Consider the following 19,497-nt stretch of genomic DNA (forward strand, 5'->3'; position numbering starts at 1 on the left):
TGTCTTTTTTGTTGAACATTACCTGTACAAATTCAGAACTGTATATTCATCGTTTTTTTTAGGGAACATTCCCTAAAAAGGCTTATGTGTTCTCCCTCCTTTTTTGCTGTTATTTCCCAAAAAAGTGTAACATAAAATATGGATAAATAAATTATTATTATTGTCACGGGTTCCTATCGTCGACTCTACATGGATGACACTAATCGGATTTCGCCATATCCATCCAAAAATTTCCCCTCAAGTCTGGAAATGTTTTTCAAGAAATTCCAGCTGCAGAAGATCGGACAAATAATCAGTCTCAGGGATGGAACCATAAGCATTTTCATATGGTTGGCCACAAAAGTCTCACTCCAAGCAGATCATGCAGGTGTCGCAACCGTCATCGTGCAAAATGCTGCTAGAAATCCTCCAAAGTAAACTGCAGAGGAGTTTGCATGGGTCACTGATATTGTTAGTCATTGATATTCGTTTCAAATGTGCTTAAATTTCATTCATATTCCAAATGGGGAGATAAGCAAGATCTTCCAAAAACCGACCCTTGTGAAAAATATTTGCGTGGATATTTTTTTCCAGGTTATTAACAAATGCTAACCATTCATGGCGTAGCAGACACATGGAGTTATATAATTCACAAATTAATGGTACACATCTTTTACACAAAAGATTAACATATTTACATTTTTACCCTGTAATGTACAATAATGTACATCATTTTTAGTAATCATCGAACAGCCTTATTTTGCAAATGATCAGGTAGATTATGTCTTAGTGTTCTATTTTAGTGCATTTGTTTTTAACTTCGTGGGTATTTTTATGCCCACTAAGTTAAATTAATTAGGATATTATAATATTACTCATATACCAAGCAACTGCACCCATAAACGCATATTCAAAAACGTCATTTCAAATGTAGAATAAATTTACTAGGTAATATTGGATGGACATATGGATACTTCTGTGGTATGCTGGACAATTTGGCTAATTGAAGACGTTCCAAAAGGCACGAAATTCCCAGAGGCCATTATGGTCCCAAATGCAGAATCGTATCACGCATTAAGTTTCATATATAATAACATATATTTGCGAAGGGCATCTGCAAAGTAAAATAGTCCTGTTTAAAATGTTCTCCATTAACGGTTCATTGCTGAGCATTTTTGAGTTAATGTTTATTTTAGTTTTACAAAAAACAATGACATGATATAAAAGCATAACATAATATTTTTTTCATATATTTTATGAACTATGTAATTTTCAGCAATTTTTTTTCCTAAATATTAAAAATTTAGCTGTTTTTTTTCCCCGCCATTGTTTGTTGAAAATGAATATTACATATAAAAGTTGCCATGACAGATGGATTCCAGAAAATAAATAAATTATAATTATCATTCTGGTGGGATTGTTATCGAACAACTTCACGGATGACGGATATGATCCCCTAATCGCCATATCGGAAAAGCGAACGAATAGTCTAATGTGTAAAAAATTTTGAAATTATTTCACCTTTCGGATTGTAACCTTTAGAGGTAGTAGTGGCATGTGATGCAAGAGAGCTTATGCAGCATCAGCCAAAAAAAAAAAAAAAATACAAAACAATCCCCTCTAAATGTTTGTCCAGTTCCTCCTTAACTTTATTTAACCTATCAACTTCCACAACGACAGATGGAAGTTTGTTCCAGCAATTAACCACCCGCTGGCTAAAGGCAATTTCCGCACATCTATTCTTCCTCAATTTCAATTTATGCCCCCTTAGGTTTGTAATATGAACAAGTGGAAGAATCCCATCAGAATTCAGCGTGCTCAACCCATTCAAGGCCTTTTACACCTCAATAAGATCACCTCGCAGGTGCCTAGTCTCCAGCTGCTGCAATTTGCAGAACTTAAGCCTCTCCTGCAGGTGACCAAGAAGATAATTATAGTATATTTCGAACGATCTCTAATATGCCTCATATAATTTCACAGGTTCAAGATTATTTCCAGAACCCATATCGCTATATAAAAAAAATATTCAGAAGTTGGAAATATCGAATAGAAAATTTTTCTCATCTAATATTGTGTTAAAATATTGTGTTATTGACCGATTGCCATGCGGACGTCCGAGAGCGCTCCAGACTTCCGGTTCACAAAATTAAGCGTAGCCATCATATCATTTACAAATACACGATTTTATAATACTCTAATAATAATGCTTTCCGATTCTTCTAAAAAACTTTTGTTCATACCCAAATTGTAACATTTTACATATATTGTTGTCGATTAAAAAAAGAAAATACAATGCAAATTGGAAACCTTTTTGTGCATGATTTTCCTTGTCTTATGGGATTTTACATGGCAAATTACATGGTATAATTTTGTGATAATTTTATAATTTTGGGCGAAAGTTTAGGTTATATGGTGGTGGAGAATGTTTTTCTGCTTCTGTTGATGGTAAGTACCTGCCGAAATTCTCAAAGGGACCATCGAAAGATACTACAGCACAGAGGACACAAAATGAGCTGATAAGCTGTATGTACGTACCATTTGGAGCGTTCATTGTATGAAACAGCAAAAAAAAAAAAAAAAAAAAAGGAGCAAATCTACTGAAATTTTTTGATTACAAATGAAGTGCATACCAAGGAAATATTGAAATATTTTGTAGCAATACAATTTTCTCAAAATAATCCGTTATGTGTGCATGCTTTGTTATTTCTTTCGCGCCGAAAGCAACAACAGCAACGCAAAGTTTTATATTAGTTCTTGAAATTTTAGTAGAAAATCAAATATACATTCAAAAAAGATAACTGTATGATCATTACTGAAATTCCTTTTCGAATCAATGCTTCAAGACCAGGAAATACAGTCACTCTCCCTATGTCCTTGTTGTGTGTTCAGTTATAAACACTATTTCTCAACTGTTTCTTTAAGTAGTTATGTGTAGTTACAGTGGAAAAAAAAAAAGAAAATAGGATATTATTTTTCCGAGATTCGTGCAATATTATGGAATCCTATATAGTGTGTGTGCTATATAGGATTGCCAAGTTTTCAAATCTCGAAATTGGGAGACAGTAGAGCTGTGGTGCACTTACACCTTATACATTCCCTTCTACTTCTGACGCTCTCTCTGGATAATTCAGAATTTTTTTTTTTTTTTTTTGGCTGGTTTAGCATAAGCCTCAGGCTTCCTTGCACCATACAGTAATAATAATTATAAGCCATATACATAAATGGCAGTTGTTTTTTCATAATGTCGATATTTACTGAACTGTGTACAAGCAAAATCAAAATTGTTTCACCATTACTAATGGAGTGAACTTATTTCTCTTACGTTGCCGAGTGTCCTCCTTCAAACAGAAGAATCTTTTGTTTGAGCGAATCGCTGTCATGGAACTGTGTGTGGAACTGGCAAAAATGAATTTGTTAATTAAATTAATCAGTCAATAAAAAGTTTAAAGCGGAATTTTCGTTGTCTCGTTAAACATGTGGGGTTTACATTTATAAATCGGGACAGTCCACTCATATAGTACTGCCCTCTGTAAACTAAGATGATGAATGGCTACTGTATTCAGACTACACTGTATAAGGAAAAGAATTTTGAGTAACCTTAGCATCATCTGGAGCTTTCATACGCATACAACTCCAAACAAAAGTACTTCTAGTTTGTCGTGGAAGCCTTCCTTTGCCATTCTAACCTGACTAAAATGTTTCATGAACAGAGTTTTGTGTGTTTTTACATTCATGCCTGAAATGACTTAAATTTTGACTTTTTTTTGCTTTCATCATGGGTCCCATATACACTGCCCCACACCTGCGAAGAGTCAACTATTCCTTACCGTTTCTTACAAAGGTGACAAAGTTATTTAGCTTGGTAATGAACAAACAACATAGCCTAATATTTTAAATTTTTTCCCTCAATTTATCCCATTGCCCCCTGTTTTGAGGAAATAAATGCCTGAAAGAAAGAAGTCTTTGTTCTGGTCTCAGCAAAAGCCATTTAAAGCTTCCTTGAGATTTTCATCTCTTGAAAATCAATGCCTATGCAGATATTTCTTCAGATTTCTGACAATGAAATAATCACTTTGTCCAGGTCTTGCTTGTAGAATCAGTCATTATTCTCCTGGAAAACTGAATGCAGCTTCCTAGCATAATGGTAAATACATATACATGTATATTGAATGATTTTTCTTCTGTTCTTTATCCAGAGCTGGACCAGGATAAATAACATACAGACAGTTATAAGAATATGATAAAACCAGGTGTGGACTGGTCCAGGCAGCAAATTTGGACTGTCAGTGATTCATATGGGACCAGAGCAGTTGTAGTAATGGCAAATGATGGAAATAAAGCAACCTTGTATAGTATCAGCCAAAAAAAAAAAAAAAAAAAAAAAAACACCTATACCATCCAAGAATTTGTCTAGTTCTTTCTTTAATTCACTCAACCCATCCACTTCCACAACAACAACAGATGGAAGCCTCTTCCAACAATCAACTACCCAATGGCTGAAGGCAAACTTCTGTAGGTCTATGCTGCAATCATCCTTCCTCAACTTGAATTTATGCCCCTTATGTGTGTATTTTCAGCAAGTGGAAGACTGCCATTAACATTCAGCTTACTCAACCCATTCAAGGCTTTAAACACCTCAATCAGATATCCCTGCAGGTGCCTAGGCTCAAGAAACTGCAATTTTCAGAACTCAAGCCTTTCTAGGTAAGAGCACCCTTTAGTTCCCTTCACCAGTCTAATTGCCATTCTCTGCACACTCTCTAGCACATCGACATCCTACCTACAGTGAGGCCTCCAGACCTGTATACAATACTCAAGATGTGGCCTAACACAAAGGGATAATCACCATCTTATCCTTGCTAGCAAAGTTTCTGTATATCATTGACAAAACCCAATTAACTGCCCTGGTGCTGGTTTGCACTGCTCTGAGAATTTCATGTCTGACTGCACAATTACCCCAGGTCGTCTTTAATTCTCCACTACCCTGAGTGTAGGCAGTGTTCATACAGTTCATATGTTACTCTGAAATTACTATGGTACTACCCATATCCAGTACTTTGCTTTTGTCAATGTTAAACTTCAATTGCCATTCCTTAGTCCATCTGCCTAACTTTTGCAGAAGCATACCTGTCATTAACCACTCTGCCAACCTTTGTATCAACTGCAAACATTAAGCTTAATATACCCTCATCAATATCATTGATAAATATTGAAAGCAGCAATGGGCCCAGCACCGAACCCTGGGGAAAACTCAACTAATAATATTAGCCCATGCAGAGCAGTGCCCATTGATAACTACTCTCTTTCTCCTTCCACTTAACCATCCCTTTATCAATATCAGTAACTTGCCCCGTTGCTTCAGTTTGTACAGCAGTCTTTTATGTGCAACCGTATAAAAAGCCTTCTGAAATTCAAGTGTACGATGTCAAAATTATTTTTTGCATCCAGTTCCTTAGTCACTGCATCATAGTAACCTATCAGATTGGTTAGACAAGACCACCCCTTAACAAATCCATGCTGTGATTGCAGTATAATTGCATACTTCTTTAACATGTAATTCCTTATTTTCCCTGGAGCAGACATTAAGCTATCAGGTCTATAATTACTCACATCATCTTTTGATCCTCCTTTATGAATTGGGGATATATTTGAACATCTCCAGTCCATAGGGACCTCCCTTATGAGCTGCTAGAGCAAAAACCTGCTTACCAGCAATGGATAAAACTTCTGATTTTTATGTGCCATGAATATTTTTAGCAAGCTATATAACTCATTAAATGTCCCTTGATCCACTGCAACAAATGTGTAAGGACTATATGTCCTTACATATTTGTTGCAGTGGGTCAACTTTCTAATACCACCAGAGAAGGATTTTTGGTAAAAAATGTACTCAGTTACTCACAATTTTGACACTGCATTATCTTTGCTCTTGCAATCCAAAGTGCATGTTGAAGCAACCCAAACATTTATACTGTTTGAATTTTTCCATTTAAGTAAACAGATGGCTGGGAAGGTGCATAGTGTCCTGTTCATGAGTTATAGGACCTTTGCTAGTATGGAGAACTACATTATTATTCCTATATACAAAATGATGGTTAGACTGCATTTGGATTATCATATTCAAGTCTGGAGACTGCACCTAAAAAAAGAAGAATGCAGAAAAAGTCTGTGACAAGATTAGCAATGGGTACAAATTGATGGATATGAATGGCTTAGAATGTATAGACTGCAAATTTTGACAACCAGACATCCAAGGGTGATCAGATTAAGGCATATGCAAAGCATTGAAGTGGCTTTGTAAAATGAATGAGGAAGGTCTGTTCTCTCTCAAACAAGAACCAGTGGGTCAAATATAAAATCAAAGCGCATAACAAAAGATTGGATCTCATGAAGTTCACTTATGAGCAGCAGAAAACTGGAAGAAGTTGCCTTATGACATGTTAGAGGCAGTGAGTCTGGCCGAGTTCAAAGTAGAATTGGATGGTTACTTGTGTGAAGGGTAATAATATCAATATTCTTGACATAGAGAAAGTCCTTGCATCATTTGGCCTTATTAATACAGTACTAACATAAAAATCAGGAGAAGCTAAGTGATAGGACTGCACTGATGAGTTTAGTCTGGCAGGGGCCTCAGGTGCAAAGTCAACAGAGGGAATCCATATACATTGTGCTGTAACTAGGTATTTTTAGTACAGAACAAGATGCTAAATATGTGTCCCCCACCAATTACAGAATACCACCATCTTTATTTTTATATGGACCATTACACTCCACACTTTATTGTGCATGGTGAAAGTTCCCTGTCTGAATTGCCCTTGTAGCAGCCTTGTCTATTCAGCTAGTTGTCCTGAATATAGTGAGTTCAAGAATGAGCTAAGAGAAGCAAATGGTTAGTAATGAAAACATGATTCTGTAATTAAAGGCTATATTTTAAAAGATTTTCTATAATATGAACACTAAAACAGCATTCATGGCAAGACATTGTAATTAACTAATGTTATATTGCTCTTTTGAGAGATGGGTTACGCATTGGTAGTGTATCACTGACTTAAGTTTGTAAACCATGACTTCACAGGTTTAGAGATAAATTCCTCTGAAAATTGTTTACTGTTAGGTTTGTTTCTAAAGGAAAAATTGAAAACTTGCCTCTTCTTTTTTTTTCTTCTCAGGCTTGGACCCTGACTATCTTCTGATGGCATATGCATGCCATCAGAAGCCATAGTGTATATTTAAATTTAACTGCAACCATTTCCTAGGGTGATGGAAGTACAGTATCTAGTCCCTCACCCACCTGTCTATAAGTCAATTCTTATTGGTATGATGGATATGGCAGGGTTTAAATTTTTATCATGGTGCTTTTCACTATTAATCTGACAAAATGGAAAGGAGCCATTGAACTGCTATAGGATAATTCATGTTATCCATTTCAACTGAAATGATTCTGAATGAGAATTTACTTGGGGTAGCTCAAGATTTTCTAAGATTGCCACTGTGTATGTAGCAAAAATCTCTTAATTCTGGAATTCCATTCTAGACAGAAAAAATTCTAAGTGGTTTTTTTCCTAGATAAAAAAAGTAACGTAAGTATCCGTGAAATTTGTTTTATTTATTGATTAAAAAACACAAACAATAAAACTTTGCTTTTAATGAACTACATCCAAAGTTAATTACTGAAGGTTTTTATTTATTATTTTTATGATAGCTCCATACACAAACAGTATTAGACCCTACTGTATTTAGTACTGTATGAGTTGAGAAGATATTTGTTGACGTTACGCTTGGATTTCTGTAAATTATAATTTTCAGAAAATACGTTTGAGCGAAGTTTGTTCCAGGAAACATTAGCATTAGTAGAGGCATATTATGCAAGAAACCAAGCTTATGCAGCATCAGACAAAAAAAAAAAAAAACCTCCCATTTCACCCCTCTATTCGATCCAAATGCCTGTCCAGCTCAGCCTTAAATTTGTTTAGGCTATCAACTTCCACAACAAAAGATGGAAGTCTGTTCCACCAATTAACCACCCGCTGGCTAAAGGCAAATTTCCACACATCTATTCTACAACTGTCTTTCCTCAATTTGAATCTGTGCCCACCTCTCAGGTTCTTAATCTGAGCAAGAGGAAGAATCCCATCAGCATTCAGCTTGCTCAACGTCTTATGCACCTCAATCAGATCACCTCACAGGTGTCTACTCATCAGGCACTGCATTTTTTGCAGAACTTAAGACTTTCTTGGTAAGAGCACACCTTTGTTCCTCTCACAAATCTTCTTGCCCTTCTTTGTACTCATTCTAGCAACTCTACATCCTTCCTAAAATGAGCCCTCCAGACCTATACACAGTACTCTAGGTGTGGCCTGACCATCTTTTATAATGGGATAATCACCTCCCTGTCCTGCTAGCAAAATTCCTATACATTGACAAGACTCCATGACCTGCCCTGGCAGCCCATCTGCACTGCTCAGCAAACTTCATATTCGACTGCACAATTACCCCCAGGTCTTTTTCACTTTCCACTTCCCTGAGTGTAGTACCACAGTTGGTATGTTTCTCTTGGGTTATTGCTACCCATATGCAGTACTTTGTATTTGTCAATGTTACACTTCAGTTGCCACTTCTCAGCCCATTTGCCCAACATATCTAGATCCAGTTGGAGTAGCATACTGTCTTTGCTGTCGTTAACAACCCTGCAACGTTTGTATCATCTGCAAACTTGGACATTAATCTTGATATACCTTCATCAATATCATTGATGAATACACAAAGCAAAGCAGCAATGGGTTTTTTTTTTTTTTTTGTTTGATTTGGTAGTTGTTGGCGCATCGGCTTCTGTGGCCATATTGCACCTCCCAAGGTTTTTGCAGTACTTTCGATCCAAGCCCGAGGCGGGAATCGAACCCGCGACCTTTGGGTTGCCAGGCAGGTACTTTACCCACTCGGCTAGCCCGGTCGGCGCAGCAATGGGCCCAGCACCATTGTTGTGTCGGGGAAGCCTGGGGAACTCCACTAATAACATTTGTCAATGAAGAGCAGTGTCCATTGATTACCACCCTCTGTCGTCTCCCACTCAACCATCCTTTTATCCATTGTAGCAACTTACCCTTAATGCCATATCTCTCCAATTTGTACAGCAGTCTTCCATGTGCAACAGTATCAAAAGCTTTCCTGAAATCCAAGTATATGATATTGAAATTATTTTTGGCATTCAGTTCCTTTGTGACCACACCATAGTATCCAATCAAATTGGTCAGATAAGACCTCCCTTAAACAAACCCATGCTGTGTCTTAACTACAGTCTTGTCTAGATGATCCTGCAATGCTTCTTTAACTAGTGATTCCATTATTTTCCCCAGAACACAAGTTAAACTAACAGTTAAACATAAGTAGAAGGGATGATTGAGGAAGAGGAAAGCTGGTTCTGTCAGTTTGGAGTTGAATACTGAATAGATGCTGACTGGTTATTGCACATCTTTGGAATAGAATGATGGAACAGTGACCATGGACGTATCAACAGAGGACACATGTAGCAGAAACTGAATTTCTGTGAGACAGAAATGAAGAGACAATTCAATTTACCTGAGTGCCCTCTTTTGAATGGAGTCTAAATGTTTTGAAGACACCATTCTAGATGTTGGAACAGTATTCCATGGTAGGGCGGATTTGAGATTTGTATGGCATGAATAGTTGTTTAGAAGAAAAGTAACACAATGATTGAAAAAGAAAACTCAGTTTTCTGTATGCAGAGAAAGCAATATTTGTGATGTTGATGATCCTGCTCAGGTGGCTAACAAACTAAATGAGTATTTTTCATCTACATTTACACATTGGGAGTTATTCAGGGAGGGGAATTAAACTCTGGCAGTGACCTACATGATTTTGCAATAACTGAGAGGAATGTGGAGGAGAAATTGTTGAAGATAAACATAAAAAAGGCACCACGGGTGGATGGGATCTATCCAGTTATATTAAAGGAGGCAGCAAAGGAAGTAAGGAAACCCTTAGCCATAATTATGAAAGCTTCCTTGGACTCAGGGGAGTTACCCATGGGGAGTTACCAAAGGGCGACACAAATAATTATAGACCTGTTAGTTTGACTTCTGCTCCAGGGAAATTAATGGAGGCACTGCAGGATCATCAAGACAAGACTTCAGTTATAGCTCGGACACAGCATGGTTTTGTTAAGGGGAAGTCTGGTCTGACCAATTTGATTGGATACTATGATGTGGTCACAAAGGAACTGGATGCACGGAATAACTTTGATATCATATATTTGGATCTTTGAAAGGCTTTTGATACTGTTGTACATGGAAGACTGCTGCACAAATTGGAGCAGTGTGGCATTAGAGGCAAAATTGCTGCTAGGGATAAAGGGATGGTTGAGTGGGAGAAGACAGAGAGTGGTAATCAATGGACACTGCTCTTTGTGGACTAATGTTATTAGTGGAGTCCCTCAGGGCTTAGTGTTGGGTCCATTGTTGTTTTCTGTATTTATAAATGATATTGATGACGATATATCAGGCTTAATGTCCAAGTTTGCAGACGACACGAAAGTTGGCAGGATTGTTAATGACAGTACGCTTCTGCAACAGGATCTAGAAAAGTTGAGCAGATGGGCTGAGAGGTGACAAATGAAGTTTAACATTGATAAATGTAAAGTACTGCATATGGGAAGCGGTAACCCCCGAGTAATGTATCAACTGTGTGGTACTACACTGACAGTGGTAGAGAATGAAAAGGACCTGGGGGTAATTGTGCAGGTAGATATGAAGTTTTCTGAGCAGTGCAGACAGTCTGCAAGAGTAGCTCATGGTGTCTTGTCAATGATATATAGGAATTTTTCTAGCAGGGATAAGGAGGTAATTATCCCCTTGTATAAGGAAATGGTCAGGTGACACCTCGAGTACTGCATACAGGTCTGGAGGCCTCATTTTAAGAAGGATGTAGAGCTGCTGGAACGAGTACAGAGAAGGGCAACAAGATTAGTGAATGGAATGAAGGGTTGCTCTTGCGAAGAAAGGCTTAAGTTTTGCAGATTACAGTGTCTGGAGACTAGGCACCTGCAAGGTGATTTGATTGAGGTGTATAAAGTCTTGATTGGTTTGAGTATGCTCAATGCTGACGGGATTCTTCCTCTTGCTCAGAATAATCACCTGAGAGGGCATAAATTCAAATTGATTAAAGACAGTTGTTGGATAATGTGCACAAGTTTGCCTTTAGCCAGCGGGTAGTTGATTGGTGGAACAGACTTCCATCTTTTGTTGTGGAAGTTGATAGCCTAAATAAATTTAAAGCTGAGCTGGACAGGTATTTGGAACGAACGGAGGGGTGAAATAGGAGAGAGTTTTTTTTTTGTTTTTGGTTGATGCTGCATAAGCTCGCTTTCTTGCATTGTATGCCTCTACTAATGTTCCTATGCCAAGAGACATTAGAAGTTAGCATAATTCTGGGTACAGATATGTGGTCTTGTCCAGAAATCTGAGTCTCATCAAAGATGGGGAAATCAGCAATAAACTCTTTTTTGCAGGAAGTAAGACAGGACTGAGTTTAGAGGAATTAAAGTCTTAAGTTTTCCTTCCCCACAGAATAATTACTTGCAGATTGGCATTTAAGGACTCAGTGGAGGATTTTTCAGAAGTTTAAGTACATGGTTTCTCACACTGGAAGGTATAATGTAGTGTGCTGTCATCAGCAAAACTATGCCTATGATTTACAGTCAGTGGGAGAAGGTCATTAATATACATGAGGGAAAAGAGGGGGAGAAAGAACCGAACCTCAGGGAACACCAACATTAATAGAGAACTTAGAAGATGGGGAGCCAGCTACCATTACTCTCAGAGAGACAACTGGATAGCCAATTTCAAAAATCAGTCAGCATTCCATAAGATGATCAAAAGCCTTAAAAATGCATAACTGCTTCAGCTTTACTAAACTTTTCCATCGAATTTGTCCAAAGATGAATAACATAAGCCAATAATGATGCTGATTTAATTGGTAATTACTGATCCAATGGAAAGTTTTGAGATAGTTTAAGAGTTAGCAGTTGTTAGATTTCTCCATTAGTTGCAAGAATTTTATGAAAAATGCTGTACTATAAAATAAAAAAATATTAAATGTTATTAAACACATTTTACAAATTACTGTATTTTCTGCACTTTGCGTTTGGAGCAGAAAAGCTTGAAATTTTGCTGTATCTCAGAGTGGCAATTGAAACTGACAAAATCTAAATCAAAGTGTGGAGAGCTCACAAATATGCTTTCTGGAATTTCAGATGATGACCTATTCAGGTCTAACATGTTTGGCAATAGTGAAGAAAATCCTGACTCCCTGGTACTCTTGTAAAAATATTTTACCTGATGGTAAATACCATCAGACTGATTACATGATCAATTCCTATAGAGACAAAAAGCTTAGTTCTGTGTACACTATTAATTAAAAAGGGATGATTTGTAATGAATAATTAATCTTGATTTTATTTTTCGGTATCAATTATAGTGACCTTATTAATGAAAAGTTACATTAGTAACTGGTGGAACATGGAGATGTCTGGAGGTGCCAGAAGCACAGTTACACCCAGGAGTGGTATAACTAGGGATGGGGTTGACTCCCCATTATTTCATGGTTTTGAAGCTGAAGATTTCAATCTCTCCCACATATGTGACCTCAGTGTGGTAGCTGGAGAAATAATGTCCCAATATTTGACATTTTTAATATTTGGTAGGACATAAAAACTCCCATTTCTCAAATACACACCAAAATGAAACCTCCAGCCTGTGTGGTTGTTGATAGTGAAAACGAAAGATTTAGTGTTCATGTTTTGACGTTGGAACCATCTCTAACAAAGTCTCTTCACTCTCTGTCTTACAGACCAGTGGTCTCCAAACTTTTTTGGTCACGTGCCCTTATTTTACTTAGGACTAGCATGCACCCCGGAATAAAAATGAAATATATAACTTTATTTATTTTTTTATTTATAAATCTAGATATAACGCATACATGGTATGCATTATATCTAGAATCACATATAATTTGTAAAGATTACAATCTAATTCAATGCAAAAATACAAAACAAAACAAAAATTGAAATTAAAGTACAAAGTAGTATAAATCAAATCAACAGCATTTTTTTGTGGGAATAATGTGCTTGAATATATTTCATTATTGCTGTGTAACTTTATTTCATATTTTGGGACACAGCTACCCGAATATCTGGTTCCAAGTTAAGTTTATTTCTTAACGTGGTTTTAATAATAGTCATTGCAGAGAAAGTCGCCTCAAATAGGAATGTTGATATAGGAAAGCGATGCAGTCCTTCCAAATGGAAGGACTACATCGCTTGCTCTGCTTACCAAATCACTCCATGGATCATCTTGCATACCCCTAGGGGTGTGCACACACCACTTTGGAGACCACTGTTATAGGCGATTTGTTTCTGCTGCATGCCTTTTCTATAGATACTTCCACAGACACTTCTGAATTGGCATCTGCAATTCCCCTTCTCTCTTCCAAACCAATCCAAACATGTGCTACAACCAGTCAGCATCCATTTACTTTCCACTCCAAATTCACAGAACCGTTTCTTTTTTCGCCATCTGTCTTTCTGGAACAAACTTCCTTCACATTTATTTCCTGAAAATTAAAATCTACAGAAATTCAAGTTTAATGTCATCAGTATCTCCTTCTGACTTCCAACATGTAGATGATTTTGGCTGATCTTGGTTAAGCTAATTTTTAGTACTGCACAACTTCTCTCATCACTTATACTTTAGCCCAAAACAAAGGAAGTTGCCTACCATTACATCTATCATCATTTTATAGATAAGGAACAAAAACAATGCCATATCATTCTATGGTGCAGCTTCACCATTGACCATGGCTCAATCTTGTGATACTCTACTAAACAAAAAGGATGAGCTGGCAAATTATTTTTAGTACATTTGTTGTGTCAGTGCCCAAAAAGTTTGGAAAGCACTGGACTAGTTTTCTCCAAAGGAAGGTAAAACTTTTTATGCAACTGAGAAAATAGAAGTCTAAAGTTCCTGAAAGATTGTTCAGAAAATAGGGAAATAAAATAAGTCCACGATAATATTAATTTCGTATTATTGCTATATATCGTATTTCAATAAAACAAGTATTTTCATCCACTCCAATATTATTATTATTATTAGCCATATGGTACAAGGAAGCCTGAGGCTTATGCTGCACCATCCAAAAAAAAAAAAAAAATTCCCCGAGTTACCTCCTGTGTGTGTGTGTGTGTGTGAGAGAGAGAGAGAGAGAGAGAGAGAAGTAGAAAGGCATCACCAAGAAAGAGAAGAATGATGATATCCAGCTCAGGACCCTGGGTTTGCCAAGCCCATACTCACCAGACATGAGCCCATATATTTCCAGAACATCCTACCCCTGAGTACTGGATTACCCAACAGGCATGAACTCAGGGTTAAATTGCTCAGTTAACCCCCAACAGCTTCAAAAAAAAAAAAAAAAGTGTATTTAGTCCAAAATAACACTTGTCTGTTACACGTTTAGCCTCCACTTGTGGAAGTCCTGGCCCCTGCTGATTGATACATACAGGAGTATTTACATGTACATCACATTGTTATCCCTGCATTGTGCCAACAATGCAGTTTGGAGAAGGCAGAATTATGGTGTGCAGTTTTTACTCATTGTCTACAATCTTTAGTGGTAGTCTGGGGAACCATAAACATCAATGCCTACTTTTAAGATTTTAGACAATTCCATGTTCACTACAATATGGCAGTTCTTTGGTACAGATCCAAGTTTGTTTCAAAAGGATAATTATCCATGCCATTTGACAATAAATATTTTTTCTGTTTATACTCCGCACGACAAAACGGTCAGAGGGGTTCACAAAACTACGAGAAACAGCACCGTATTTAGCAGTCACGGGCTTGAACTCGTCACTCAAGGCACGTGTACTTATGACCCACGACTGGTCACTCGGCTACGGCGGCCGGTTGGTTCATGAATGTACAAAGTCAAAGTTGAAAAGCCCTATACCAGAGGTTCCCAAACTGTCTCGGTTCACGGCGCCCTTACTGTCCCAGTAATTTTTCACGTCACCCATAGGCCAAAAGAAATACAGTGGTTTTCGACCTTTTAAAATAAACCTATATAATAATTTTATTCTTTATATAGAGGTACTAAAAGATCAATTAAAGATCACACAAAATTAAAAAGATACGGTACAATGGATATTGTACCGTACCCTTCTTATAATGAAATAAATATATAAATTTCAAAAGAAAAAAATAATAACTTTAACCCAAATTACACGGCACTCCAAAAATGTTGCGGCAACGTAGTGTGCCAATTTAAACTATATGAGATAAACTGGCATACTGGATGAGGACCAGGCCAACATACCAGTTTGGTAGATCAAAAGGTCATTGTTCTGATAAAGGAACAAAGTACTATACTGTACCTACTGCAGTCTGTTGGTGGAAAGCCTACCCACAAGAGCAAAGTATATGTATATCAATAAGGGGACTGGTACAATATTAAAGTCAGTGATGTCAATGTCCGAATAGACCATCCCTCTCTGTTAACGTTTTTTATGACTTTCCCCGTTCAGCACATGGGCATACACTCATAATATTCATCCACAAGTGTTTAATCCGGCTCAACCATTTCTTACAAATTATCGTACAATATTTTGAATCAATTTGCTTATACTCCGGAACAAGAACATTACGGTATTTATAATGAACCCCAGTGAACTCAAACGCATGTACTGATGTACGACGGCGAATCCGGGATTATACATGAAAAAACGTACTTTGCAATATTCGCATTACAATATTTTACACTTGTTATATAGTAATTAAAGTTTGAAGATAAATTACGCTTGTGCGTAATTTATCTTCAAAGTTCGAAATAAGTTTTTATCAAAAGAGGAGGATTAACAAAATTTAATAAATAGGCTTGATATGTGAACTCCATTTCATGCCGTGCATTAAACGAATTCCGAAAAAAATATTTTTGAAATTTAGGGGCTAATTCGAACTCTTGCATGTTCAATTGAAGAGGCAATCAATTTAAGTAACCGATTGCCTTTTCAGCTTCATTACTGGATGGATTTTGTAGGGGTATTTTTCCATTCAGCCAAGTACAAGTCCTTGTATATGTAACAGTATACATTTTGGGTAAGGTGTAGCTTACCAAAAACTTTATATTACAAGATTATAACTTAAATTAATAAAGATAGTTACATTTCAAGGCCTTTAAATTTTCGTAGTTAGTAGTGCAGTTAGCCATTATCTTGGCCAAAGTTGCACATGCCGGTAAAAATAATACAAATTTTTTGTATATAAAAACCCCGAATGGGGGTAAAGTTGTGGATATACACATAAAATGGAGAATTTGTACTTACGACCATCTATTTAAATTATATCCACAACTTCAGATAAATATCTACGCTGAATTCAGCAATTTAAAAGTATCCGATTTGATAAACCTTTCATGCTTATATGCTTCATTTAATTGAAGCATATAAGCATATAAGCATGAAAATAAGTGTTAGATTTAATGAGCAAAAGCATTACTAATGCTATTACTCAATTCGAGCAGCAACATAAGTAGTTTGTGGATAGGATAGGAAGAAGTGTTGTAAGTTTAGGAATTGTACGATCAGGCTCCCTTTATCAAAATTTGGTGGCCCTTAAAAGGGCCGTTGTTTTGTAGCAGTAAGCTTAAGACTTCTTCTCAGTCTTCTTGGGCAATAGAACAGCTTGAATATTAGGAAGAACACCACCCTGTGCGATGGTCACTCCAGAAAGCAGTCTGTTCAATTCTTCATCATTACGGATTGCCAGTTGAAGATGACGAGGAATGATTCTGCTTTTCTTATTGTCACGGGCCGCATTACCTGCCAATTCCAGAACTTCAGCAGCCAAATATTCGAGGACAGCAGCCAGATATACTGGGGCACCAGCACCTACACGCTCAGCATAGTTCCCTTTACGTAAAAGACGATGGATACGGCCGACGGGAAACTGAAGTCCAGCACGGCTAGAACGAGTCTTGCTCTTCCCCTTGACCTTGCCTCCTTTACCACGACCAGACATGATGATGACGATATACACACAAATGAACGAAAACCTCAAGAATGAATGCTGTAAGTGGGTGCTCTCATTGCTTATATAGTAGAGCAACAGGATTGAAACGACAAGTGTTAGTAGCCAATCAGAATCAAGGAACAACTAACTTGAAACGACTAGTGTTAGTAGCCAATCAGAATGAAGGAACGACTAACTTGAAACGACAAGTACTAGCAGCCAACCAGAATCAAGGAACGACTTACTGCTTGCTCATTGGTTCATGTTCCCAGCAGTATGCTATCAGTAATAGTATGACGTCACGTACGAACTCGCGAGAGGAAGAAAGTGATTGTTTTTTTCGAAGCTAATATTGCAATAAAAAATTAATAATAAGAAAAAAAAGATTATAAAACAGTAAATGAAGCTAAAACATTTTATAAACTTAGATTATTGCTCTAGAATAAATACAGTACTGTATTAGAAGTGAAACATGAAAAGCATTAGTGTAGCAATATCAAAATATTCGAATCAAATATATATATATATATATGTGTATAATCAAATATATTTGAATTCAGTCAACGAAAATGGGGAAATCACTAAATAATTATTGTGATAAGCAACGAACAGATATGACGACAGCGTGAAAAACAATTGCCGAACACAAAGAAAGCATTCGAAACAAAGTTAAAATAGAAATGATTTTAGTTGGCGATTAGTATATTATCAGTTTCGTAAAAGAAACAAATTAAAATGGAATTCCACAATGTAAACACATGGTGTGGAATTCCATTTTGGATTTCCGTTCTAGAATTCTAGCTATAATACTGCAGTCTGTGACGGGAAAATACGACTAATTTACCTTCCAATTTTATTCTGTTGTATCACTCCCATCCATTCTAATTCAAAAATTAAAACAAAATTGGAAACACTTTTAAAATTCACATTATGGACATTACAGCTTGAAAATGAAGAGAGGAAGGGGAATGGGCGCTTCCTGATTTTCAAAACACTAACTCTTTATAACATGAAATCTTGTGTTCATACTGAATATATCACAAAGTTTCATTATGTGCCATAAATAAAAAAAAATACACACATATTTAAATTCATACATATGATTGTTTCCATCAGTTATTACACGTATACAGTAGTTACATTATTTTTAAAGTTTCTTATAGTTGAAAAATCACTTTATAAATATGGCAGAAATTAATCAACTCAGTAACCGGTGAAAAGAAATCGTTTTAGCATTAGCATTAGCATTAGCAGAGGCATATGATGCAAGAAAGCAAGCTTATTCAGCATCAGCCAAAAAAAAAAAAAAAAACCCACTCCCATTTCACCCCTCCGTTCGTTCGAAATACCTGTCCAGTTGAGCTTTAAATTTGTTTAGGCTATCAACTTCAACAACAAGTGATGGAAGTCGGTTCCACCAACCAACCACCCTCTGGCCAAAGGCAAATTTCCGCACATCTATCCGACATCCGTCCTTCCTCAATTTGAATTTATGCCCTCTGAGGTGATTATTCTGAGAAAGATGAAGAATCCCATTGGCATTGAGCATGCTCAAACCATTCAAAGCCTTATACACCTCTATCAGATCACCTCGCCGGTGCCTAGTCTCCAAACTCTGTAATTTGCAAAACTTAAGCCTTTCTTCGTAAGAGCAACCCTTTGTTTCATTTACTAATCTTGTTGCCCTTCTCTGTACCCGTTCCAGCAGCTCTACATCCTTCTTGAAATGAGGCCTCCAGACCTGTATACAGTACTCAAGATGTGGCCTTACCATTGCCTTATATAAGGGAATAATCACCTCCTTATCCCTGCTAGAAAAATTCCTGTATATCATTGACAAGACACCATGAGCTACTCTTGCAGCTCGTCTGCACTGCTCAGAGAACTTCATATCTGCCTGCACAATTACCCCCAGGTCCTTTTCATTCTCCACCACTGTCAGTGTAGTACCGCAGAGTTGATACGTTGCTCTGGGGTTACTGTTTCCCATATGCAGCACTTTACATTTGTCATTGTTAAACCTCATTTGCCACCTCTCAGCCCATCTGTTCAACCTTTCCAGATCCTGTTGCAGCAGCATAGCGTCAGTATTGTCCTTAACGACCCTGCCAACCTTTGTATCATCTGCAAACTTGGACATTAAACTTGATATCCCATCATCAATATCATTCATAAACACCGAAAACAACAACGGACCCAACACTGAACCCTGAGGAACTCCACTAATAACATTAGTCCATGTTGAGCAGTGTCCATTGATTACCACTCTCTGTCTTCTGCCACTCAACCATCCCCTTATCCATAGCAGCAATTTGCCTCCAATGCCACACTGCTCCAATTTGTGCAGCAGTCTTCCATGTGCAACAGTATCAAAAGCCTTTCTAAGATCCAAATATATAATATCAAAGTTATTCCCTGCATCCAGTTCTTTTGTGACTACATC

General features: G+C 37.1%; 1 protein-coding gene across 1 annotated transcript; it reads right to left on the reverse strand.

Annotated features, from left to right (window-relative positions):
• Positions 1-16,688: 16,688 nt before the first annotated feature.
• LOC150078714 (histone H2A) lies at positions 16,689-17,063 on the reverse strand. The gene has a single exon (XM_090383740.1). The coding sequence runs from the start codon at positions 17,061-17,063 to the stop codon at positions 16,689-16,691; it is 375 nt and encodes a 124-aa protein (XP_090239866.1).
• Between the last annotated feature and the right edge of the window lie 2,434 nt (positions 17,064-19,497).

The sequence above is a fragment of the Mastigoproctus giganteus genome, chromosome 10, assembly GCF_048544385.1.
Source record: "Mastigoproctus giganteus isolate SK-2022 chromosome 10, ASM4854438v1, whole genome shotgun sequence".
NCBI lineage: Eukaryota > Metazoa > Arthropoda > Arachnida > Uropygi > Thelyphonidae > Mastigoproctus > Mastigoproctus giganteus.